This window comes from Armigeres subalbatus, chromosome 2, assembly GCF_024139115.2.
Source record: "Armigeres subalbatus isolate Guangzhou_Male chromosome 2, GZ_Asu_2, whole genome shotgun sequence".
NCBI lineage: Eukaryota > Metazoa > Arthropoda > Insecta > Diptera > Culicidae > Armigeres > Armigeres subalbatus.
The window spans coordinates 357,995,342-358,023,124 of NC_085140.1; the positions used below are offsets into that span (position 1 = coordinate 357,995,342).

At 40.6% G+C, this 27,783-nt stretch overlaps 3 protein-coding genes across 4 annotated transcripts; all 3 read right to left on the reverse strand.

Annotated features, from left to right (window-relative positions):
- On the reverse strand, window positions 1–24,462 carry LOC134212961 (uncharacterized). 2 transcript variants are annotated; one of them, XM_062691357.1, is made up of 6 exons: window positions 24,246–24,462; window positions 2,465–2,510; window positions 2,254–2,274; window positions 2,041–2,166; window positions 294–1,983; window positions 1–234 (listed from the first exon to the last, which is right to left on the reverse strand). In XM_062691357.1, exons 1-6 carry the CDS (start codon window positions 24,295–24,297, stop codon window positions 79–81), a joined length of 2,091 nt encoding a protein of 696 aa, XP_062547341.1. In that variant the 5' UTR covers window positions 24,298–24,462; the 3' UTR covers window positions 1–78. The 2 variants fall into 2 exon arrangements, with proteins under 2 accessions (XP_062547341.1, XP_062547342.1); XM_062691358.1 differs by lacking the exon at window positions 2,254–2,274.
- LOC134216419 (uncharacterized) lies at window positions 8,658–9,542 on the reverse strand. Its single transcript, XM_062695306.1, has one exon. It carries the CDS (start codon window positions 9,540–9,542, stop codon window positions 8,658–8,660), a length of 885 nt encoding a protein of 294 aa, XP_062551290.1.
- LOC134216431 (general odorant-binding protein 69-like) lies at window positions 21,201–22,124 on the reverse strand (the record flags this gene model as incomplete). The annotated part of the gene is made up of 1 exon (XM_062695322.1): window positions 21,201–22,124. A coding segment is annotated over one exon (840 nt), but the record flags the coding sequence as incomplete, so codon positions are not given.
- Window positions 24,463–27,783: the final 3,321 nt, after the last annotated feature.

The following is a 27,783-nucleotide window of genomic DNA, read 5'->3' on the forward strand; positions in this document are numbered from 1 at the left end:
TCGTGACACATTTTTAATATATTTATTTCAGTCAACAGTTCCTTACACAAAATTCCTTACATACTACTAAAACACTCTTCACTGGGTATGCAAACTGTAGGTGCTAACTTTCCCATCATCTTCCAGCGTGGTGGTGGCAGCCTTGTATCCTGCCTTCTGTCCATTGATGTTATGCTGTTCACTTTCCGCTGTCGACAACGAACTGTACGTTTTGATCTTACCGTCATCGCCATACTGAAACAAATACAGAACATTAGCTTTCCATACCGCTTCACAATCAATTACCTTTCTACCTTCTGACCCGAAGCCCACTTGGAACTGCTGGACCACGATTTCGTCCGCTTGAAACCCCCACCCAGGTCACTGCTCGTATCGTCATTGTTGCCACCGAACCGATTTTCCGTATCGATTGCCGAACTGCCACTCACCGCTCCATTGTAGGCGTTCTTGGCTTGTAGTCGCGCCAATCGTTCCGATTCACTCATGATGGATCCCAGCTCAGTGCCACTTCCGCCAACTTCCAAACCCGTGGCGCCGAATCGCTGTCCCAAAGCATCGTTTGTGATGGGCACATAACCACCAACTCTCTGCTGGCTTAATGCGTTTTGCGAATCGTAAGCTGAGTAGCGGGATCCCTGGACAGCAGCAGCCGATCCTGCAGCAGGGTAGTACCATCCGCCGGAGCTAGGGCGCTGGTGTTGAGCAGCGGAGTACTGCGACGATGATGAACTGCTTTCTCTCTGTTGGTTGTGTGACTCGGAGGCGGATGCTACGGGAATTGGAACGTAGGCAGATCCTGACTGGATGCGTTGCTGGTCCTGAGAGTATCTTGAGGCAGTTGAAGCGGTATTCAGAGCAACCGGTATGTAAGCACTTCCCTTTTGGCTGTACTCATCGTTGCGTTCTTCGGCTTCTTCTCGTATAGCGGATCCAGTTACCACGGGGACCGGTCTGACGTAGGTGTTTCCTTTCCGGCTGTATTCTTCATTGCGTACTTGCGATTCTTCGCGGTTGGAGGACGCAGTTACCACGGGGACTGGTCGGACATAGGTACTTCCCTTTCGGCTGTATTCTTCGTTGCGTGCTTCTTCTTCGTAATTCGAGGCAGAAGCCCCAAATGGAACGGGAGTAAACCTGTCCTTTAATCCTGACTCCGATGCACGGACGTGAGATTCTTGGGAAGATGCTAGGTGATTGTTATAGATTGGTTGGTAAGCTGGTCGAACATACTGGGCATGGGAGTTTTGGTTGGCAAGGGAAGATTGATCAGACGAAACGCTGTAGACCGGTTGTGTACCATGGACGATATATGTTTTTTGATCTTTAGCTGCCGCATACTGGTTCGAAGTGCTACGTGCTGGTAGCACCACAGGCACTGGATATATAGTACCTTGGTTGTTTGAATTTGCAAAACGGGCAGAAGTGTCAAAACTTCCGGTATTGAATGGACCGTAAACTGGAACAGGTTGTCTGTATACTACGTAGGTGTTAGAGGGCGAGTAGCGTTGTTGGTTATCTTGTCTACTAGAGGAGGCAGCGACATACTTGGAGGTGTGATCGGCATTTGTTCCACTGTACACTGGTACTGTGTACACATCTTGATTAGAGCTACGACTACCGCTGGAGAAGCTACTTTGTGATGATTCTTGCCCGATCGGATACGCTGAGACTGAAATCGGCTGTACGATAGCTGCTCCACTAGCAGTGCCAAAGTTTGATCGTGTTTTGATACCTTCATCAGCATTGATGTAATTAGCTGTTGGAGCAGCGTTGACACTGGATAAGCTTCGTCGCTGTGATTCACTGGAATAGCTTGACTTTGAACTAGTATGGACAGGATAAACTGGAACTACACCAGCAACAGATTGCTGGTGCGAGCTCGCCTGGTACTTCGAACTGCTGGAGCTGGACCCGGCTGCGCCAGCATTATTAAAGCCCACAATGCCATGGCCAAGAGTTTCGGCGTCACTGTTGTCAGAGTATCTATAAAATCGGTATCATTAGAAGCTGATGGATACATTTATTTAGTGAAATATTTACCCTGAATTGCTGTAGCAGATTGTAGTTCCACATGGATTAGATGCAACGCCAGAACCAAGCCGTGCCAGACGTTCTGCTGCTCCTTTTCGTGCTGCATTCACAGATACTTCATGCTGACTGAAATGCCTGCAATGCACATTTAAGAAAGGCCATGAATTCATGTTATTCCGTTGGGACCAGTTAAATTGGCAATTCTAAAACAGCTGTACTTACGGTCCTTTAATACTGTTCAAACTAAGAAAGTGTAAATTCCAATCCAGGCAAATGGCGAGGAAAGTTGCAGTAGAATAAATGTATCATGCAGTAATTCAAGGCACAGCAGCAAGTAAATGAAGAAACAATGCAAATTAATTGGCGTACTGAGCAATCGTATTGATAAGAGGTAGCTATTTCTGACATTTTGCGGAATACAATCAGTACTTACTTCCTGTTAACATTCAAGTCTGAGCCATCGTCCCATGCAGCTAAATCTGGAAAGGAAACAAATTGCTGTTTCAGTTGAAGTGAATTATGATTTCAATTTAGAATAAATTTAGATGAGTGTGGTTCCGGAAACCGTTCTCGTTGTAGTTCTCATTCTGAGTGGATAAACATTGCTTTTGAATTTGTATGATAAGGGCCATGGGAACCAAAATGTTTTCATCATGTCGCCAGAAGCATTTCTGACAAACAGTTAAAGATATTACGAAGCATACCTATAGAGAAATATCCCCTAATACAATCGACTCTCTACATCTCGATGTTCTATATCTCGATATCCCTCCCTAAGTCGATGGTTTGCTCGATTTCTTCAGTAGAAGCATAAGTATTAGAACGCTAGTGGCGCTGTAGCCATTTAAAGCATTTTGACAAATTATGCTTCAATAAGATTCAATAGGCCACAAATTATGTATCATGTTGTAGTGCATGTTTAGTTTCATCACCAATATCGGTTTGAAACTTGTAGTACCGGTACTCTGGGGGCCAGGTCGAAGTAACCTAGATGTTGGTCACGCGAACAGGAACGACACTGGCAATCTTATACTTTTGAATCAACTGTCCCTTCGATCTGCATACATATTTGTTTTCTACATCTCGATAACCTCCCTATCTCGATATCTCCATCTCTATCTCGATGTGTTCTGGACTCTCTCTCCTTATGTCAATATATTTAAATTTCAAGACTACTAGACCATCTTGGGACAATAACAAGCACATAAAAAACAAGAAATGACATTTGTAATGTTGTCGTTTTTCATAGCAACGAGCTTTATTCGATCTAGTTATTATTATTTATTCAGACTAAGGCCGAAGTGGCCTGTGCGGTACTTAAGAGTATTCTCCATTCGGCTCGGTCCATGGCTACACGTTGCCAACCACGCAGTCTACGGAGGGTCCGCAAGTCATCTTCCACCTAATCGATCCACCTTGCCCGCTACGCACCTCGCCTTCTTGTGCCCGTCGGATCGTTGTCGAGAACCATTTTCACCGGGGTACTGTCCGACATTCTGGCTACGTACCCGGCCCACCGCAGTCGTCCGATTTTCGCGGTGTGAACGATGGATGGTTCTCCCAGCACCTGATGCAACTCGTGGTTCATTCGCCTCCTCCACGTACCGTCCGCCAGCTGCACCCCACCATAGATGATACACAGTACTTTCCTTTCGAAAACTCCAAGGTCCTCCACGAGCATCGTCCAGGTCTCGTGTCCGTAGAAGACTACCGGTCTAATGAGCGTTTTGTAGATTGTCAGTTTGGCACGGCGGCGAACTCTATTCGAACCAGCCACTATGCGTCTCCGAATTTCTCTGCTGGTATCATTTTCGGCAGTCACCAGTGAGCCCAAGTACACAAATTCTTCTACCACCTCGATTTTGTCACCACCGATGCAAACTAGCGGTGGGTGGCTCACATTGTCTTCTCTTGAACCTCTTCCAATCATGTACTTCGTCTTCGACGTGTTAATGACTAGTCCGATCCGCTTGGCTTCCCTCTTCAGTCTGATGTAGGCTTCCTCCATCTTCTCAAAGTTACGTGCCACAATATCTATGTCGTCGGCGAAGCCAAATAGCTGGACGGACTAGTCCGATCCGCTTGGCTTCCCTCTTCAGTCTGATGTAGGCTTCCTCCATCTTCTCAAAGTTACGTGCCACAATATCTATGTCGTCGGCGAAGCCAAATAGCTGGACGGACTTATTGATAATTGTACCACTCGTGTTAATCCCTGCTTCCAAAGCGATGTTGAATAGCAGACACGAAAGACCATCACCTTGCCGTAACCCTCTGCGCGTTTTGAAGGGACTCGAGAATGTCCCTGAAACTCGAACTACGCACATCACCCGAACCATCGTCGCTTTGATCAACCGTGTCAGTTTATCCGGAAATCCGTGTTAGTGCATTAGCTGCCATAGCTGGTCTCGATCGATTGTATCATATGCGACTTTGAAGTCGATGAATAGATGATGTGTGGGCACGTTCTATTCGCGACATTTCTGCAGTACTTGGCGAATGGCGAACACCTGGTCTGTGGTAGAGCGTTCGCCCATAAAACCCGCCTTGTACTGCCCCACGAACTCCCTTGCAATTGAAAAGCTAGTCGACGGCATAAAATTTGGGAGAGTACCTTGTAGGCGGCATTCAGCAATGTGATTGCGCGGTAGTTGCTACAATCCAGCTTATCGCTCTTTTTGTAGATGGGACACGCGACACCTTCCATCCACTCCTGCGGCAAAACTTCCTCCTTCCAAATCTTGGTAATGACCCAGTGCAGCGCTCTAGCCAGTGCCTCACCACCATGTTTAAATAGCTCTCCTGGTAGTTGGTCAACCCCAGGGGCTTTGTTGTTTTTCAGGCGGCCAATCTCCTCCTGGATTTCCTTGAAATCCGGAGCCGGTAGAATTATGTCCACCGCGCGTTCTCCCAGGTCCATCACCATACCGCCATCTTCGTCTGCCACATCGCCATTCAGGTGTTCTTCGTAGTGCTGCCGCCACCTTTGGATCACCTCACGCTCGTTCGTAAGAAGGTTCCCGTTTATGTCCTTACACATATCAGGCTGTGGCACGTGGCCCTTACATGAACGGTTTAACTTCTCATAGAACTTTCGTGTGTTATTAGCGCGGTACAGTTGCTCCGTCTCTTCATGGTCTATATCTTCCTACTGGCACTTTTTCCTCCGGAAAATCGAGTTTTGTCTGTTCTGCGCCCGTTTATATCGTGCCTCGTTCGCCCTCGTGCGGTGTTGCAGCAATCTCGCCCATGCTGCATTCTTCTCTTCTACTAACTGCTCACATTCGCCGTCATACCAGTCGTTTCTCTGATTCGGGGGCACCGTGCCAAGTGCAGCGGTTGCGGTGCTACCAATGGCGGATCGAATATCTCTCCAACCATCTTCAAGATACGCTGCGTCTAGCTGCTCTTCCGTTGGGAGTGCCACTTCCAGCTGCTGCGCGTATCCTTGGGCTAATCCGCCGACTTCGACATGTGTTGTACACCGTCGAGAGTTTTGAGCGCAGGCATACAGCAACGAGGTAGTGGTCGGATTCAATGTTCGCACTGCGGTGAGTGCGGACGTTCGTGATGTCAGAGAAAAAATTACCGTCGATTAGAACGTGGTTGATTTTGTTTTCCGGTTCTTGCTAGGTGATCTCCATGTGGCATTGTGGATATTTTTGCGGGGAAAGAAGGTGCTTCGGACTACCATTCCGCGGGAGGCTGCGAAGTTTATGCATCGTTGGCCGTTGTCATTCGATACGGTGCGCAGACTATTCCGTCCGATGACCGGTCTATGCATTATTCGATCTAGTACCCATTTCAATTTCCCTTCCATTCCTCGATCTCTCCTTATCTCGATGGTCCCTTCAATATCGAGATGTGGAGAAGCGACTGTAGCTTCTATTCCGCATATTTAGTAAATGCTCAAAACATGTAAATGTAATGTACTATTGAAAAATCTACTGTTTATTGATATTTTGAAACAAGATTTTTATTTGTCCATCGTTTCGACACGGGGTTTGAGTCTTCGTCAGGACAATGCCCTTGCTAATAATTCGTTCAAGCCTACACTGATAGACATAATTATTCGTCATACATATTTTCATAGAATAGTCTCTCTAAATGCACAAACATCTTCAGCAGAAGGACATTCCAGGACCAATATTTAAAAAGGGGAAAGCTCGGATACAGGGTGCAAAACTTCTAATTTCTAATTTTAAACTTTAATAGCGTGCGCCTTTATTTTTTGATGATTTTTTATGATTTATAAATCAATTGACTCGGAAACTCGTCACCAATTTACCAGTTTTATAAAAACTTTCGATTACCAACGATAGACAAGGTTATCGGACCATTTGAACAGCACCCACTAAATGTGCATGAAACACTTCAAAGCATTTAATCTCCATTTAAAAGGCAATTGACTTTGAGATGTATTAACCTCTCTAAATCGAATCCAACAGTCGGAGAACTGGGGAATAAATTAGGGTTTTTAAGGGAAAGACTTAAATTCTCCCATCCAAAAATTTTCATGTTTTGAAAAAAAATGTTATTTTTATGATAAAATTGTAACAAAATGTTGTTGTTTTTTGTTTCCAGTAATGTAATTTCTCTGGGGGTCTCCAGTAGATTCTCGGTCCAGTCTAGGATGTTTTCGGGTTGGAAACTTTCTCGACACCCTGGGCATAGTGTATCCTTGTACTTGCCACACAAAATACATACTCATGCAATGCCGAGCATAGAAAAGCTTTCAATTAAAACCAAGGAAATGCTTATAGAATACTAAGTTGAAAAGCAGGACAAGTTCTAGTTGGAATGTAGAAGAAGAAGTGTAGTTTTTGATAGAAATTCAAATATTCTAACAACATCCTGCACCATGTTTCTAAAAAAATATAATTGAAATTTAATATAACATAATAACATATGTTGATATAATTTTGATATGACCTTCTAGTCGGGATTACCAAGGCCTTTTCTCCAAAGGAATTCCAGGAGTAACTTCCGAAGGAATTCCTGGAGGAACTTTCGAAAGAAATTCCTGGAGGAACTTCCGAAGGAATTCCTGGAGGAACTTCCGAAGGAGTTCCTGGAGGAACTTCCGAAGGAATTCCTGGAGGAACTTCCGAAGGAATTCCTGGAGGAACTTCCGAAGGAATTCCTGGAGGAACTTCCGAAGGAATTCCTGGAGGAACTTCCGAAGGAATTCCTGGAGGAACTTCCGAAGGAATTCCTGGAGGAACTTCCGAAGGAATTCCTGGAGGAACTTCCGAAGGAATTCCTGGAGGAACTTCCGAAGGAATTCCTGGAGGAACTTCAGAAGGAATTCCTGGAGGAACTTCCGAAGGAATTCCTGGAGGAACTTCCGAAGGAATTCCTGGAGGAACTTCCGAAGGAATTCCTGGAGGAACTTCCGAAGGAATTCCTGGAGGAACTTCCGAAGGAATTCCTGGAGGAACTTCCGAAGGAATTCCTGGAGGAACTTCCGAAGGAATTCCTGGAGGAACTTCCGAAGGAATTCCTGGAGGAACTTCGAAGGAATTCCTGGAGGAACTTCCGAAGGAATTCCTGGAGGAACTTCGAAGGAATACCTGGGGGAACTTCCGAAGGAATTCCTGGAGGAACTTCCGAAGGAATTTTTGGAGGAACTTCCGAAGGAATTCCTGGAGGAACTTCCGAAGGAATTCCTGGAGGAACTTTCTGAAGGAATTCCTGGAGGAACTTCCTGAAGAAATTCCTGTAGGAACTTCCTGAAGGAATTCCTGGAGGAACTTCCTGAGGAATTCCTGGAGGAACTTCCGAAGGAATTCCTGGAGGAACTTCCGAAGGAATTCCTGGAGGAACTCCGTAGGAATTCGTGGAGGAACTTCCGAAGGAATTCCCGGAGGGACTTCTGAAGGAATTCCTGGAGGAACTTCCGAAGGAATTCCTGGAGGAACTTCCGAAGGAATTCCTGGAGGAACTTTCGAAGAAATTCCTGTAGGAACTTCAGAAGGAATTCCTGGAGGAACTTCCGAAGGAGTTCCTGGAAGAACTTCCGAAGGAGTTCCTGAAGGAACTTCCGAAGGAGCTCCTGGAGAAACTTCCGAAGTTTAATCGGCGCACAGGTCTACTATTTGTAATACAAATTAATTTAAACTACACAAACTTGTAAAATGCAATAAAAAATTATTTGAATATGTAGTTAACCACCATCCTGGCTAGAGTCTTGGATCCGATTCCACTTGACAGCAAGGTCAAATTTCAATATGATTTAGTATTCAACATATTGCTGTATGAAGGGTGGTGTAAAATTCATTCAACTTTTCCATCAAATACCCATCGTAAGTAACTATACTAAACACTTATCAATGATTCAACAATTAGTTATGTTTACATACCAGGTTGTGTAACAAAGCTTCATAGATTCAACAACGCTCAAGACCCCAAATAAACATAACATCTTGTATTTTATACAATCGTGACGGAAAGAGTAAACTAACAAAACCCTGAAACGTTCCTTCACCTACATACGCACCGCGCAACGACTCTTACATCATACGGCAGATACATTTTTAAAACGCAAAACAAATTATTACGCTCAGTAGTTCGTATTTATTTTCATTTCATTCATAACACAAAAATCGGTAAACGTTAGCCCCCATCGCTCACGGACATGGCGCATTGTAGCATGGTTGCGTCTTTGGTGGTGGACTCGGAGGGATTCCACATTCCGGAGGGTTTCCCAATATGTTGTTAGCGGCTTCGGCAATCGAAACAGCCGCTGGAAAATATTGGACCAAACAGTCCAGGACGAGATGCACCAATCGTTCCGGTTCCTTGCAGTACTGATCGACGATTCCGGTGATGCACTCTTCGGTGTCATCATCGATCAAATCGTCGTCTCCGAACTGGACGTACAGCTTGTTCAAGTCGAAGCCAATCGATCTGTTGTAGAATCCAGTTCGTACGAAAAAGCAGTACGCCATATTTGGGTAGTTCGGGTTTGCTGTAAATTGCCCCTGACAGTATTGCAGAAGATCACATTTGGATGGATTGGTGATGTACATACAATCCTCTAGCGTTTGAACCACTTCGCTATAGTGATAGGGCACCCACTTCACTTCATTTTTAATTCCAGCGTAGTGCTTGTAGTAGCACTTGAATGAATGATAAGCACGGCCCAAGCGATCTCGCTTATCAAGTGTATCTACATTTTGGGCTAAGCATTGCTGCGTATGTAATTTGTACAGACAGTCGACTGTGTTTGGAACGAAGTACTGATTGAATACGAAGTCCTTAACCCGTTGATGTTCCTCATCCCAGGCGTTCAGATTGACTGCGATACAGTTGAGCAGCTTGCGAACACTTGGCTCGTCCGGATATCCGTTGCTTTCGTACCGGTCGAGAGTTTCGCCGGTAATGAACAGATAGTCGGCACATTCCAGCTTGGCGTCCAAGAACGATTTCCATCTGGGTTCTTCCAGATTCTTCAGAGCGAACGAACTCTGCAATGCCAACAAGGGCAACAACAATAACAGACCGCCCCTCATTTGTATCCGAGACGAATTTTTATTGTACGAAAGAAGTAAACTAACAGCCCTTTGGACATGACAGCCAACTTATATTGGATATGTCGCCAAAATGTGAAAACTGTTTTTTCTATAATGGCACGTACATGGATTTTGTACCTTGCAAGTGCGTTTGGAACACTCACTAGGGAGCACATGGCTGAAGCGGAAGCCGGGATATAGTTCTAGGGGTTGATAGTATAATTTAATATATAATCAGTGCTTCCCTATTACGTATGAGCTTGAAAATAACCCTGCCGCGATTTTGGAGTGCAATTTAATTATGCAATAATCAAAGTGGGCTTTCGTGATTAAACGCGAATACATTACTAATTGAACCGAGGATCTGCGTTAAATCTTGATAAAAAATTATAGTTTGGTTTAGTAATTTTAATTTAAAAAAACAGATTAATCCACCTAGCGGTGATGATGATGCCTTTCTCGTTCATTTTAAAATGTTTCGAGAAAAGATCATTAGGGAGATCAATACAGCACAAATAAATTGCATTAATGGCTTAGCGTTGAAAATGTATATATGGGTACTTTGTGACAGGTACATGTTTGTGATTGTAGTATAGACTTCCATGAAAACTTGAAATAATTCATCCCCTACGAATATCCAAAATTCATTCCAAGGAAAACAATTGTTTAAGGCTCAAGACTCCATCACAATGTTTTGAAAATTAATGACTGTATCGCTTGCTTGTAATAGTGATGCAGTTGGTAAGAAAAAGTGCAGCAGTGATAAATAAATTTTGTTTACAACTGGGGTGGGTGGAAATGGGGTATTAAAAATATGCCAGCTGATACATAATGTTGCCAGACTTGACGAAATGTTTATTTTATATCATAACACATGTTCACGGTGTATCAAATATATGGGTATTTATCGGTTTACAAATTTTTATACACCTCTTAGAATGTAACAGAAGCTTACATAACATGTTTAAATATTTATTTCTGGTTGATTTATTCAATCCGACAAACAGCAATGATTTTTTCCAATAAATAAATCTGGCAACGGTGAAGAGATGATTATTTTCTTGTGTATGCACACCACAGACAAACAGACATAACACATTGAACATTTACTCATCAAATTCATCGTCGTTCAAACACTAACGACATCTGTTGATTTCAGTTAGTTGGGCAAATCACGAACCAGATGGCGGTAGTGAGCAAACGTCAAACTCGAGCAAAAACGATGCGCGCGCCACGAGTGATCGATTGGCCAACTAATGATTATTTGAATTGACCAGTAAATCAGTGAACGATGGAAATTTGCCGAGTGTTATGTCTGTTTGTCTGTGTGCACACCTTTGTTTGCGTGTTGGCTGGCGTATACGTTGTATTGTTCGGATTGAATGAAGTTGCTTCGCGTAGATTTTGTGCTCACCATTTCACTTATTGCGCTAGTGAATTTGAGTCCTCCGCATTTTATTACATTCACAATACGGTCGTCAAATTTGTCTCTCACCTCGATTTTTGGAAACCAGTTTTCGACAGTTTTTGGACGTGGAGTGAATTAATAAGTGTCCAGGATTAAAGAAAAATGTGAAACTAAGTTGGTGAATAGTTTTTAGCAGTGATAAAATCACGAAAACAGTGGGAAAAAATCAAGCGAAAAATCAAGTGGGTGTGTATGTGTTTGATCCGAACGTTCGAGCGTTAGTATGCGTTCGATGAACATACGAACGTCGGCCGAAGAAAAAAGCAGTTTTCAGCGTTTTTCCAGCAATTTCTCAGTAATTGCTAGTTTTGATAAGTGAAAAATTAATATGGAAATGCCATGAATATATTATGATGGAGGGTAAGTCGGTAAATAGCCCCAAAATATTAAATTTATTTTAAAAGTGCGTTAGTATTGGTGCGGATTCGAATAAATCATCGTCATTATCGGATTGATTACGGTTTATAGAGCCTTAAGGAATGATGCCAATCGATCTGTTGTAGAATCCGGTTCGTACGAAAAAGCAGTACGCCATATTTAGGTAGTTCGGGTTTGCTGTAAATTGTCCCTGACAGTATTGCAATAGATCACATTTGGATGGATTGGTGATGTACATACAATCCTCTAGCATTTGAACCACTTCGCTATAGTGATAGGGACTGCTACCTACTGTTTGATTTTCATCGAAAAATGAGTTTGAAAAATAATATTTCGCTGTTATTTTTAATAATTGTGGTCCGATTTAGATCATTGTCTAGAAAAATGAATGAATTTTTGAAATGCATTTTGAGTATAAAATGTTGTATTTAAGCCCTAATTTCTGAGCCATATATGATCGGATTAGAGATGTCGTAAAATTCCGATTAATCGATTAGTAACTAATCGATTACTCTCGATCCTTGTCAATTATTGAATCGATTAATCGTTGGATAGTAATCGATTCAAAATTAATCGATTATCACAACGATGAATCGATCAATCGAGGTAATCAATCCTATTGCGACATCCTTATGATGTCGTAAAATCCTGATTAATCGATTAGTAACTAATCGATTACTCTCGATACCTCTCGATTATTGAATCGATTAATCGTTTGGTAATAATCGATTCAAAATTAATCGATTATCACATCGATGAATCGATTTATCGAAGTAATCGATTAATTTGCGACATCTCTAGATCGGATATGGTCAGAAACAATGCAAACAGATCCTTTGTCGAATGCAACTTATTTCAAGCAAATCGGTTGAAGATAAGTACCCGACAAATGAAATTGGACTTTTTCACTCGTTTTTGTCTAGAGAAAATATTGTTTGAAGTCATGGCCTTAAAAAACTTAATTCGTTTGTTTAGTTAGTACTATTCCATTTAATTCAACTCGAGTCAATTATTAGACGCTGAAGGCGAGCTTACAGTTGAGGTCGAAATATGTATCTGTAAGGATAACAACGTGGTGGCAACAAATGGAATAGTACACATAGTCCGATCAGACAAATTATCAATAGGAAACAACAATACAGGATTCCAAGTCGAAACTTGCTGCGAGCAAATCGTTTAAGAATAAGTGCCTAAAAAATAAGTGATTTTGTTAGCGCACACACATACATACACATACACACACAGATATCACCTCAGTTCGTCTAGTTGACTCGATTCGGTATATAAAGCTATGGATCTCCGGGACTCCTATAGAAAGTTTGTTTTTGGAGCAAACATATAGCAAAACATAGGCAAAAATCGTGTAGACTATCTTTGAAACAATAATTATTTAGCTGAAAATACTGTGTTTGAATCCTGGTTCAGCGTAGGACACTTTCGGATTGGAAATTTACACTAGGGGGATTCACTTGACGGCGTAGGTTGCTGCGTATCTGTTTATAGAAATGTTTCACAGGTGATTTGAAATATGTTCCTTGTTTATGAAACATTTAAATAATCAGAAACGCAGCTGCTTACGCTGTTAAGTGAATACCCCTTCTATGTTTTGTAGCATAGAGAGTTTCCAGCAAGGCACTGGTTAAACAAGGTTACTGATAGGTAAATTTATTTATGTTCATAACAAGTTTCGCCGTTTAATTCATTTTTTGCGCACAAAAAAATAGATTTCGCGAGGATTAGGGGGGTCCCGTAGCGTAGTTGGCTATACGTTCGCCTTATAAGCGAATGGTCATGGGTTCGATTCCCAGCCCCTCCACCAAACCCTCGTCAGTCGCCGGATACGCAGCCCATACGGTGGCGTTTTGGGGTACGCGCCTCACCGTCACGGCTACCTGATGACGACTGACAACTTGCTCTGTACAAACATTCAAAAATTTGTATGAACCGTGGACATTCGCCACACCCCCCTCCCCACTAAACTGTCCACGTGGTATATGGACAGCCCCCTACCAAATAAATACACGAATGAAAAAAAAAATCGTGAGGATTGTCCTTAAGGCAATGGAATTATTCAACAAAAGATACTCAGAGCAATTATCGTTTTGATTTAATTATGTAACCACTCATCACAATTGAAGGTCAAGGTAACTTTGGTTTCCCCATTCCATTCCTCTGGGGTAAGTGGAAGAATATCTAATAATTTTCAAATCTTTTTCCATAAATTTCAAGTGACCAAAATGGTGTGACATACAAAATGCAAAATTGACTGTTTTTGATACCTCATAATGATTGATTGCATTTAGATCATATAAACTGGTTTTACAGTAATGTAAATTTGAACAATCGATTTTCCTTTTCCACTTCCCCCAGTGTGCCTTATTCTATAAACATAAAAATGAATTTCTATCTCTCTGACTCTTATAGACTCGGAAACTATTGAACCGATCGGCGTGATAATATGTATGGAGAAGTTTTTGGAGCCGGGAAAGGTTCTTAAGATGGTTCGAGACCGCATACAAATGAAACATCCATTTTTTCATAACTCGAGAATTAATCAAGCAAATCGAACTAAATCTAGCATGTGGAGGTTTTGGAAGGGGACCCCGATCAAGAATGCATAACAAAATTATAACAAGGAGAGTTATTTATTTCAGAAAAATATTGTAACAAAATGTGTTATAAATTTTGCTGATTAGTTGTTAAAATAACAAAAAAATATATCAAAAATACCTCTAGCCGTAACATAATTAAAACAGAGGTTGATACTTTCATATCAACATTATAACAAACGTTGATATGATTTTTCTGTACAAAAAGCTACTTTCAAGGTAATTGCCTACATCACGGATAGAAATCTGGTACGCTACCACGCCGGATTTCCATCCATAATGTAGGCAATTAACTTTGTTCCAGCTATGTATTAATATCGAGCGGGTTCAAGTTATACTGAAGGTAATTACTTCCGATTTTTTTCTAATGTCTACTAAAAATGTAAGCAATTATTTTGTGAAAAAAAATTAATAACTAATGTTGTTATAACTTTGATATGAAATAAAACTGGCCGAAGACACATTTTTATCGCATTATCTAATTATAACACACGTTGTTTTAAATAACAACAATTGATAGAATTGAGTTATAATTTTGTTATGCATTTCTGATCGGGGAGATATGTTTCTAAGGTGGTTCAAAACCTCTCCTTCTGGAAACCGGACTCACATACAAATGAAGCATAACTTTCTGCATAACTCGAGAACTAATCAGGGAATAAATAAATTTTAGGCAAAACGAAGTTTATCGGGTCTGCTAGTGAATACATAATTCTTCCCTACACAAAATTCAATAGACGAGATAGGTCTTCCAATCACAATCCTAAAACTTTTTAAGCGACCTAGGGAGTGAGTGCTAGTAATGGACCCCGTGCGTATAATGGACCCCCTGAACAAAAACCGAGAGTTTACGCTTGAATCTACAATTTCCTGCAAACTTCCATAGGATAAAGTTGCTTCACTTATCAGGGTAGTAGTTCCATCCAATTGTTTTGCACTGGGAGACTGGAATTTAGTTATATTAACTAATTTATGAATGTAAACGCGCTAGAGGGTCCATTACTAGCACAGAAGGGGGGGTCCATAATAGGCAACAGGAACATGTGGAAATGGAACATGTGAATCAAATGGGGGGACCATAATACGTATGTAAACAAACTCGATGTTGCGTATTATGGACCTGGGGTAGCCATAGTAGGCAACCTGGCTACATACTTTAAAATACATATTTTAGTAGTAAAATGAATGTTTTACCATGTGTTATGTACGAAACGCGATGCTGATACCTGTTGATTGTCATCTAGTGCTGCAGAATGGCAATTTGTCATGAGTCTTACTCTAGCGAAGCGATTGAAGTAAGTTTCCGTCGTTAAGGGGTCCATTACTAGCACTCACTCCCTATAGAGGGCAAATGCATGCATCTTCATTTCTTTCTACCCAAGGCACAATAATATGCGCGACTGGTGCCGGTGTAGCGCATAATACCAAGGGCCTCATACGCCTGTCACTGGCGAACAAAGCTCGTGTACTCTGCATCGAAGCTTAGAACCGGTGTTAGGGCGCAATCGTTAATGTGAACATTTTTATATTCGGTTAGTTACTGCAAATAAATTCTTTTTCGAGTCCCTATAATCAAGCAGGTATCTCAAGTATACCACATCGTTATATTGCTGCATGATTGAGTGTTTAATTTTGATAAAATATCGAAAACATAAGTGTGCATAAAAATTGCCTCGCCATAACTAAAAGGTGGTAGAGAATTAACACTGTTGTTTACAGTTTAGAACCAAATCCAGATGTCGCACATGTTGGGGTAGGGATTCAGTGCTCCACCTTCTCCCCCTGCATAATACTCACATAAATTTTAATATGAGTACCGAAGTTACACAAACATAAACAAGAGAATCAGGCCCCGGAAGCGCCCAGAGTGTGGCCAATACGTATGAAAATCGTCGAAATGTACTCCAGTGGACTTGTTTTGCAAAATCATGAAGATTGACATGTCGCAAGATGTGTTCCGATTGAACGAAAAGCGGCCACTTCCTCAAAGGAACCAGACGCCGGAAGTGCCGGGAGGGTGGTCTAGTCGATTACAAATCGTCGAAATGTACTTCAGTGCGTTTGTTTTGCAAAATCATAAAGTTTGACATGTTGCAAGATGGATTTGGAAGCCGATCTGCTAGTGGCATTGAATTGATTTCGGTTGTTTAAACTATACTTGTAATCGTTTCCAGAAGATAGCTTGAAAATCCGTTAAAAACCGGCTGAGCTGCACAGTTTTGAATTTTGAGCAGGGTTTGCAGAAATCGCTCTCAATAGATAACGAACAACGATAAAAGAGAGGCAAAAACCTCTTCGAATCATAACAAGCCATGAAAACAAAACTATCGCACTTGTATACAAGTTGGAAAAAAAAACTGATTCGGATAGGCGGCCCCCACCGAGGGGGTTTGATAAAACGCTTTGTTCTCGCTCATTTTATGTTGGGGACCATATTTTTTTCGCACAGTTGTGTAAAACAAGTTGAAATGCATCATCAGAACTGGTGCCCCCCGCAATTGGGGCTTATTAAAAGAAAATTAATCATGGGTTGCAGCCCCCCGAATCAGTTCATTATCGTAACAGCTACCGAAAAACGTCTCTCACGGTATGCTTCCTATCGAGAGTGTATACAGACATGATAAGTGAGTAATTTTCTCATTCTCCTTTGGATTCAAACCCTGATTTTGATTTTATTCATGAAATGGGGATTGGAGACGTATACGGGTTAACACTACACCATTCATAACACTACGTTATTCAATGAAGCATTGCTAATCTTTCAACTTCCTTTCAGCATTTCCAAAGTGTTTGCTTGTCAGTATGATCAGCACAATGAGATGCCCCCGAAAAGATTCTAGATCAAAGCTTGTATCAAACACGTCATCTCGGGTTTGGTAATCATTTGATCAATAATTATATAACAGTTTGTTTGAAAAACTGCACACTATGACATTTTTGACCAAAATGAGATTTCTACATATTCTGAATCCTCGTCCAAAATACGTATTTTGGCAAGCAACTCGAAAAAAAATTCAATATTTCATAGTAATGACGGCCTTTAATTTTAAAAAGCGATGGAAAAATCAGTCGAATCGCTCCCTTTTTGTTATATGATGTAACAACATTTTTATACTGTGTAACATTTTTATACTGTGTATTTTATTCATAAAAGCATAGACTGAAATGGATATTTTCGCATATCAAAACAAAGCAGCCTTAATGACGCTGCATTTCATCGCTGTAACTCTATGTTTTTGCCTATTCCGACGAGAAATCTTTCAGCAAACTCAATCTCCAACAACTCCGTATCGAAAGAAATTCCGTGTCGTGTAAATTTAAGCTATCGTTTAATCTAGAAATACTGCAATAAGAGATCGGTGAAAACGCCATCTTGTTTCCAATCGAACCGTCAAAAGCGGTTCAAATTTGAGTTTACTTTTTGCATCCATAAGAAGCAAGCAAAAAGTTCAAGTGGTGCCAGTATTATTTTCACGATTTCATGCATTTTCATACATTGCCATTTCGACAGTTTTTCACTCTGGCGGTCTCTGGTTATAGGGTGGCGAGTTTAGTCTACTGAAGAATAATTGAATCACCAGAACGCTTAACCTGATATACTTAGATCGGTTCGTTTTCAAGAAGTGGAAATACTCGAGTGGCTAACGGGATAGGCTCTCACTCTGCGGACCGAAGTTCGATACCCCATGTTGGCATTATTTTTTTATTTTCAATTACAAATATGAACAATGAAATTACAGCACGTGTAAATTTAAATCAACCTATAACTTTATGTTGTTAAACATGGAGGTCAATTTGTTACATCTTCTTGAACGGAAATTCACAGGTTTTGTTCGAACTGTGTACTATTGTAGAAATGACTAGAATGAGTTGAAATTTAAACGAATTCATTGCAACCATGACGAATTTGCGTTTGACGCAGCAATGTATTGATTATTCGCTATTACAGCAATGCCCACGCATCCGTTTGTGCAAGAATCGCAAGCAAGGATTTCAGAGGTGCACAAATGTTTTGGTTATATAGTTGTTCAAATATTTCAACTTCAAGGCAAAAAACATATTCAAAAGGATGATGATGATGATGATGATGATGGTCCCGCCACATACCCCTACACTCAGAAATAGATCAAAACATAGTTCGTATTGAAATAATTCATTTTTAACATTCTTGGAACTTATTTTAGCATAGTTTAAAAAGTTATACTAGCTTCGGTTAATTTTTAAACTATGCTAGAATTGAGTAGAAATATTTTCCAGTGTATTATTTCCAAAGAAAAAGAAAGTTTTTGTCATTCCGCATATTGAACACCGGACGCAGAGCACGCTGAAAGTTTAGAGGCTACTAATTTCTTAGTTGTTTTTAAATAATCTAAAATAAGTAACAAAATTCTATATTTCTCGGAGATTTTCTTTTATTTACCATTGTTTATGTGGGTAAGATTTGAAAGATATGTGCACAAAATTCAATAAAATAAGTTTCTAAAAACTGTCCTAACCTGAAAATCTAGTTGCTGCTGGTTGGTGGTGCCGTCGCCCGATTGCTGTCCTGCTGTTTTCATCTGGTTGCTGTCCTGCTGCTTCCCGCTGATTGCCCTACTGTGCCAGCCTGTTGCCACTTCCTGATATCTGTCCTGCAGTTGCCGTCTGTTGACCTGCTGCTTCTCGCCTGTTGCCCGTCTGTTATCCTGCTGTTCCCGATTGCTGTCCTGCTACGCCCGTGCTGCTTCCCGTCAGACTACGCTGCTGCCGTCTGCTGCTACTCAACCTAGTAAAAACTCGAGGCGAAAATGATGGCACTTCCGTGTGCGCCGTGCTTCTGCTACTTTTTTATGGTTTTCGATTGCGGGCTTTTGCTGTCGGATTCGTCGGACCGAGGTTTGCGGTTCTTTGTTTGCTGGAGCGGATGAGTCGTTCTGGGAGTTTGGTATTAATATCATGATTGGCCAGCTTAGAGTATTACCCGCAAAGCGTTGAGGGTAAGCTTTTAGTTAGGAATTGAATCAATTTCTTTGTTTTAATTATTTTGGATTAGATTAAATAGTATGAAAGTTATGTATTTATTATCAACAATGTGATATATATCTGCCTTTTTGTTCTGCCTTTGTGTTTTTTTCAATGATTTGCAGATCGGCGGAGTGGAAGCGGCCCAATTGTTTTAATTATTTATTTCTAGACGACTAGATGACCGTTCCCCATAACTTGTGGTGTGATACCCGGCGAACCAAGATAGTATGTTAGGCAGACGGTAATATCAACGCAAATAGGCTGCGGTCAGAGGGTGCATTGATATTACCAGATTATCAGAGTTTAAGTCCTTTTATATGGCTGGAACAGGAGTATAGGTTACAAAGAGAGTTCTCATCAAATTTGTATAAACTTAGAAAAATCGACTAAAGGAACTTTCTTTGTAACTTATCTTCTTATTCCTACAGTTTTGACAGCTCAAAAACAATCAAACAATTATAAAACATTTTCGCATTAGAATCAATAAACCTATGCATACATAATCTGAAGCTATACTATGTCTCGAATAACTCAAAGTTATACTAAGACAGTATTGCTTGCACTTAAACGAAGACGGGGTCAACCAGGCGAATAGCCAGTTAGAATGACTTTTAATCTATTTAGTATAGATTTTTTCCAGAGTGTACAAAGGTTTGAGCTAGACGATTTATCTTTAAGATATTTAATTTAATCAGATTTTGCAAAACAATAAACGTTCCGATTATTTTCACAGATATAAACAACAATACAAATTATCATCGCTTTCCAGCAAAAATATAAATAAGTAAAAAGAACCGTTGAGTTCTACTGCAGATGTTCGCAAGCATCATCAGTGATACAGCGAGTCCGATACAAATACAAAACTTGTGATACCTCTCGCATGATGCCAAAAGTTTCGTCAGGAAGCGCGTACTCAAACCATTCTCGCTAGTACCAATCAATTTACTGTACAAAGCTCGACAACATGGAAGGAAGCCTATACTTTAAATTGTGTGTTTGGATCTAAGTCACATGCAGAAATAGTGTATTTTTGATGGATTATGCAAATGCTGATGGGGCTGCTAACAATAGTCGCGATCTGCTAAAGAATTCAGATCTGCACTTTGAAATGCGACAATTCGACATAGACATACAAGGTTGGTTTCGTTCCGATGTTCTGATATTATTAAATAAATCTCCAAATTATCTTAGAAATTCCCAAATACCAGCCACTTGCATTCTCAAAAATCTCAAGATTCTACTAACGTCTATCAATTTAATAACGTGTATACATTTCACATCATTACTGAATATTATTGGCCAAGAATTTTTATTTTGTCAGACTACAAAAAATCCACGTGGTTCGATCGTCATCCCTAACTTCGACCTTTTGGTGCTCTCCCCTTTATACAACCGTGTGGTTTCTAAATTGGGCCCTTTTTCCGCAAAAGGCCTACTGCTTCCATACAGTCGCACTTTTCTCTGACCATTAAATTTAAATGTGTGGTGACGGTTGCTTGTGATCACTCAACATCATGTTAACAACGATATTACCACTTTGATTTTTTGAGCAAACTATTTCAAAAGCAAATTTTCAAAACGACTTATCTGCTTTTGTAAACAAAGATCCAAACATCGATTTGTCGAATCTGAGAGCACTCCCACGCAAACCAGCATCAAAATCATCGTCACGGGATCAATGCTCAAGTCACTGTGTGTAACGGTAACCAGATGGCGGTAGTGCGCAAAAGTTAAACACAATCAAAATCGATTGAAGTGGCATCGGTGGCCGATTAACCATCTACAAAAAATTAAAGCAACCGTTAAAAAGGTGAACATGTAACATGTGTTGAGTGAGACGTCTCTTTCTCTGTGATAGAATACTTAAAAACATATTTGGTAATATTTCGATGCTCAAGGAACAATATTAAGTTATCTTATCTTATTTGTTATCTTGGCCAATATTGGTCAATTCAACCACAAAGACAATTGTTCCACTGGTGAAATATAATTTGTTTTGAATTAGTCATTGCTCTGTTCACTGTAATCAATAAAATGAGTGATTTTTCCAAATTTTCTCGAACCATAAAATAGTGATATATGTACATCCAATATTGTTTGAGCTTCGTATATAAAAATCCTTAGTTCAAATTCTTCCATAAATACAAATAAACTTTTTATGTTTTTAAAACACTCCATGAATAAACCCATGGACTAATTTCACATTTATTTGACAAGTGACATACATAATTCGTACCACTGACGGTGGTGTTTCGAAATATCCTATTGACATGGTGCGTTGATTCACGGCTGAGGCGTCACTGCACACTCGGGAGGATTACCCAAAGCATTGCTGGCGGCCGTCCCAATGTCACGACCCGCTGGAAGGTACTTGATCAAACAATCAAGCACAATGTGCCCAAACCGGTCCGGTTCCTTGCAGTACTGATCGATCACACCGGCAACGCATTTTCTAGTGTCATCATTTATTAGGTGATCGTCTCCGAACTGGATATAAAGCTTTTCCAAGTCCATTCCAGTATTTCTGTTGTAGAAACCGGATTTTCCGAAGAAACAATATCCCAGTTTGGGATAATCTGGGTTAGTCAAAATCCGTCCTTGGCAGTAGTCTAGAAGTGATTGGTTTGTATGAGGAACGATGTGCATGCAATCGTAGAGGCCTTGGACAACTTCACTAAAATGGAATGGCACCCATTTACGCTCAACACTGATGCCACCGTAGTGGTGGTTGTAACACTGGAACGAATGATAAGCTTGGCGAAGACGATCACTCTTGTCAAGATTCGCTGTATTTCGTGTCAAGCATTGTTGCGTATGCTGCTTGTATAAGCAATCGACTGTATTCGGAACAAAAAACTGGCTGAACACGTAATCCTTTATCTGTTGAAGATCTTCATCCCAGGCATTCAGCTCGATTTCGATACAATTGAGCAGCTTGTGGACGCTCGGTTCATCCGGATAGTTGAACTTCCGATATCGCTGAAGTGTTTCTCGACTAATGAACAAATATTCGGCACACTGTTGCTCTGCATCATCGAATGATTTCCTCCTGGGGTCTTGCGGATTGTCCGTAATCGGACAACATTGTGATGCCAGAACCAACGCGAAAACGCCAGATATATTTTCATTTTAATCCGTTTGGCTACGTATTGTAAGAAGAACTGAACGACCGTCCGATGAAAACAGAGTTATACTAATACCGTTGATTAATTCCCAGCTCCAGTGCGGAAGCAGTAGTGAAACAAATGCTGAAGCGATCCATTTTTTGTGAATAAATTGCTTCGTGCTTCTTCATTGTTACACGTACTAACGCATAAGTAACTGTCAGATCGAATTGCAAGTTGGATGCTTGTTTCACTTTTTTCATTGCAGAATAAATCGTTTACTTCGTAGCGTACTACAATTGGAAATACTCAACTGATAATTACAAATCTGAGAAAAATGTTCAAATGTAAAGTATATGGTAGGCATTTTCCATAGGAGTTCTATTTGCCGACATTAAATGAAAAACAAGTCAAAGCCACATTCATGTGTTCTTAACCGTCATTACGTTTTGATACCTATACCTAAAAAATAAGTCAAAATTATAATAAAATCTTTCAATTTCTCAATTTATGATTTGGTTTTCATCATCTAGTTTGTCAATGCAGTAAGAAAACTAAGACATGTACTACACACTCAGTTTTTATTTCTGCAGCTCTGCAAAAATCCGCACAACCGTGCGCCACCATAATAAAACTGATATTTCAGCAAAAATGACGTTTGTTAGCTGATTTTCGGCAAAATATTTGCTGATTTTCAGCAATTTTGACAGAAATTACGGCAAAAACATGTTTGCTGGGGCACGGCTATTGCGAATCTCGGTAAAAGTTCAACATGTTGCGAGATCCCGATAAAAAAGTGTGTATATATTGTGAATATCAGGAGTTAGATGACATTATAAATATGTTTTACTAAAAAAATAACGATCTTCATTTCATGTTTGATATAAGGCAAGCAGTAAAATTCAGTAATGCAATAATAGATAAGTCTTTTATTTACAACAATTTAATACGATTTGCAACATCGAATGTATATAAACAACGTCACGGCTCAAGACAAAAAAATGATTCACAACATCAGTAAACGGTCATTAATAATTCTAAAGATACCTGAGCACAACTTGGATTTTGCAACAACTAAGATTTAAAGATGAGCATTGTAGCGTGGTTGAGTTTTCGGTGGTGGACTGGGCGGAATGCCAACAATGGGGCGGATTTCCCAGCAAATTGCTTGCGCTAACGCTGAAGGCTTGCACAAATGGAAGATAGTTCAGTAAACAGTCCCCTAGTGCGTGCACAAGACGCCCGGTTCTTTGCAATGCTGTTCCTCCACTCTCTTCACGCACTCCCTGGTGTCGTCATCGAGAAGTTCATCATCGCCGAACTGAACGTATAGCTTTTGAAAGTCAACTCCAGTCGTTTCATTGTAGAGTCCCAATCGAACGGTAGAGCAGTACACTGCATTCGGATAACCTGGATTGGGAGGTAAATTTCCTTTGCAGAAATTTACCAGAGCTTCAGGACATTGCGGAACAATACGAAGACAATCGCCCACTATTTGGATCACCTCAGCTGAAATGGAACGGCACCCATTTCACTTCATCACTTATTCCTGCATAATGCCTATAGTAGCACTGGAAAGTTTGATATGCCCGACCCAGACGATCTTGGCGATCCAGAGGAACCACGTAGCGATCTAAGCACTCCTGGGTATGCTTCACGTAATCACAATCAACTGTGTTGGGTACGAAGAACTGCTTGAATACGTAATCCTTGATCTGGCTATGGCTATCATCCCACGCGTTCAAATTTGTTTCAACACAGTTGAGCAGTTTGCGAACACTCGGCTCGTCTGGATATCCACGGCAGCGGTATCGCTCCAGAGTTTCATTTGTGATAAACAGATAATCAGCGCATTCCTGTTCCGCATCACGGAATGATTTCCACCTCGGTAATTCCAGATTCTTCCAGAGCTAATGAACTTTGGAAGAGCACAGCCGACACAAACAATATCGTGAAGCCCCTCATTTGAACTTGTTTTAATTGCATAATATCCAAAAGAGAACTAATGAGCCTTAGAGCAGAACATTCAACTTATACTAAACACCCAAACTTCTAAACCAATCAAAGCGGAAGTGTTGTTGGGAAGCCACACTTTTACAATGAATTGACTCCACAGTAATTAAATAGAAAATGTGTTTACCTGCAGTGCACGTGCCGATAACAAGCAAAACTACCACCCCAAGTTTAATCATTGCGATGCTTCCACTCAATCACCGTTCGCCACACTTTACCCGTGCACTAACTATCTATTCAGTAAATATTTGCAAATTCCAATATTATTTTCTAGCTCCGAGTAATTTTTCACAACCATCCAGAATCCGATCTTTCGACTAACGCGATCCAACACGGACTGAGCACTTTATAAGAATTTCTTGAATGGATTGATTGCCATTGCCCATATTGGCATATCAAGCAAGAGAGGAGCCTGTTTGTTCTAAAGCTTGACCCCTTGATGATGACCTTTTCTTCGGTTTGTGATGCTGTTTGCGACGAGGGACTTTGGTTCAAGATTCGCGAAGCTCCATTTATGCTTCCGAGTAGGATGAATGCTACTTCATAATGTAAAATGTTCACTAAAAACAATAGTTTTCCTCATGAGATTTGTGTATCCTGGTAGGAATGCAACAGTTCGCTACTTATTTACCTTTCGTTTAGCATGTAATTTGTTCATACATTCAGATTGTTGCTTCTGAATAAATCAACATAGAAATAAATGTATATGAACGAGAAAAGTATTCTTTTCAGATAGAAAATCTTCCAATTTACCAAAATACCGATAGAAAATATATTGTTTCACCTATGTTTATACCTTATCAAACGATCGTGCATTGCAGCACAATCAATCCGTCAATTTAACAGAATGTCTATGCATTGCTAAATAATATCCAAATAATATCATTGCGTTCAGTAATGTCGCATTCCGAGAAGTTAAGACCTAAACACTTAATTAAACTTTAATTAGTTACAGGCAATTTGTGTTACGATCTGTTTTAACCAGTTTTATCGTAAATTATTGAGAAACCCCAATGGTCTACGTTGGAGTTTGGCAAAATAAAATTAGTAACATATATATCGCTTCAACTTTTCAATTATTGGTATTTCGCAAAATAGCTGTATGAAAATTCTCCACCCTAATTATATCATACATTTATAATCTTTTGATAATAAATAAAAAAGCAGAATATTGCGAAAAATTACTTTCTATCACAGTACAAACTTCATGTTCAGTCATTCTTCATTTGTATTGTGAAGCGTTCTTCACCTACATACGCACCGCAACGATCTTACATCATACGGCAGATACATTTTAAAACGCAAAACAAATTATTACGCTCAGTAGTTCGTATTTATTTTCTTCATTCATAACACTACGGTAAACGTTAGCCCCATCGCTCACGGACATGGCGCATTGTAGCATGGTTGCGTCTTTGGTGATCTCGAGGGATTCACATTCCGGAGGGTTTCAATATGTTGTTAGCGGCTTCGGCAATCGAAACAGCGCTGGAAAATATTGGACCACAGTCCAGGACGAGATGCACCAATCGTTCCGGTTCCTTAGGTACTGATCGACGATTCCGGTGATGCACTCTTCGGTCATCATCGATCAAATTGTCGTCTTCGAACTGGACGTACAGCTTGTTCAAGTCGAAGCAATCGATTCTATTGTAGAATCCGGTTCGCACGAAAAGCAGTACGCCATATTTGGGTAGTTCGCTGTCAAACTCCCTGACAGTATTGCAGATGCTACATTTGGATGGATTGGTGATGTACATACAATCCTCTAGCGTTTGAACTACTTCGCCATAGTGATAGGGCACCCACTTCACTTCATTTTTAATTCCAGCGTAGTGCTTGTAGTAGCACTTGAATGAATGATAGCACGGCCCAAGCGATCTCGCTTATCAAGTGTATCTACATTTTGGGCTAAGCATTGCGTATGAATTTGTACAGACAGTCGACTGTTGGAACAAAGACTGATTGAATACGAAGTCCTTAACCCGTTGGTGTTCCTCATCCCAGGCGTTCAGATTGATCTGCGATACAGTTGAGCAGCTTGCGAACACTTGCCTGTCCGGATATCCATTGCTTTCGTACCGGTCGAGAGTTTCGCCGGTGATGAACAGATGTCGGCACATTCCAGCTGCGTCCAAAAACGATTTCCATCTCGGTTCTTCCAGATTCTTCAGAGCGAACGAATCCCCAATGCCAAAGGGCAAAACAACAATAGACCGCCCCTCATTTGTATCCGAGACGAATTTGTATTGTACGAAGAAGTAAACTAACAGCCCTTTGGACTTGACAGCCAACTTATATTGGATATGTCGCCAAAATGTGAAAACGTTTTTTCTATAATGGCACGTACATGGATTTTTTTGCAAGTGCGTTTGGAACACTCACTAGGGAGCATGGCTGAAGGAAGCCGGATATAGTTCTTGGGTTGATAGTATAATTTAATATATAATCAGTGCTTCCCTATTACGTATGGACGTAAAAATAACCTCTGATTTTGGAGTTCAAGAAGTTATGCAATAATCGAAGTGGGCTTGTGATTAAACGCGAATACATTATAATTGAAACGAGGATCTGCGTAAAATCTTGATAAAAATTATAGTTTGGTTTGGTTTAGATTTTAATTAAAAAAAACAGATTAATCCACCTAGCGGTGATGATGCCTTTCTGTTCATTATAAAATGTTTCGAGAAAAGATCATTAGGGAGATCAATACAGCACAAATAAAATGATTAATGGCTTAGCGTTGAAAATGTATATATGGGACGTTAGGGACATTTTGTGATTGTAGTATAGACTTCAAGAAAACTTGAAACAACTTCCCCTACGAATATCCAAAATTAATTCCAAGGAAAACAATTGTTTAAGGAATGATGCCAATCGATCTGTTGTAGAATCCGTCTGTACGAAAAGCAGACGCCATATTTGGGTAGTTCGGGTTTGCTTTAAATTGTCCCACAGTATTGAATAGATCACATTTGGTTGGATTTGATGTACATACAATCTTCTAGCGTTTGAACCACTTCGTATAGTGATAGGGACTGCTACCTTTAGTGGCTTTTGGGACTCAGATCTCTTGTTGATTTTCATCGAAAATGAGTTTGAAAAATAATATTTGGCTGTTATTTTTAATAATTGTGTTCGATCTAGATCAATGTCTAGAAAATGAATGAATTTTTGAAAGGCATTTTGAGTATAAAATATTGTATTTAAGCCCCAATTTCTGACCATATATGATCGGATATGGTCAAAACAATGCAAACAGATTCTGCGTCGAATTTGGGGCAGCAGGACTTTGTCCAAGGGCTTGACTACCCTCCCCATGGAACTGCGAGTTCCATCGTCCCTAACCCCTTACTAGGCGTCAGCGACCCGTGCGAGGGGATGATGACCAGGGGGTAAAATAATAAGCAGGCCTTTAACGGAGCCTTGGGTACCTGGGCACCCTCCACAGTAATTGTCCTACCGCGTCAGCGTGGCTCTGGCGTGGTGGACCTTTTTCCCGAGCAACTCGTGGAAAATGGAAACCAAGTCAATTCTTCAATTAGTGGTAGTAGTGTAGATAACCCCTTCGCAAGAGGTGGTGTTCAGACTTCCCTAGGAGGCCAGAGGCAATAGTCGGCAGCTCAGTGCGCAGCGCCAGCGTGGTCACTCAACCTTCCTCTCGG

Coding starts and splice junctions, on each gene's coding strand:
- LOC134216419 (XM_062695306.1), bottom strand. CDS start 9,542: ATGAGGGGCGGTCTGTTATTGTTGTTGCCCTTGTTGGCATTGCAGAGT.
- LOC134212961 (XM_062691357.1), bottom strand. CDS start 24,297: ATGATTAAACTTGGGGTGGTAGTTTTGCTTGTTATCGGCACGTGCACT. Junction 1,984..2,040: donor ATCTGCTACAGCAATTCAGG/GTAAATATTTCA, acceptor CCGATTTTATAG/ATACTCTGACAACAGTGACG. Junction 235..293: donor AGTGGGCTTCGGGTCAGAAG/GTAGAAAGGTAA, acceptor TATTTGTTTCAG/TATGGCGATGACGGTAAGAT.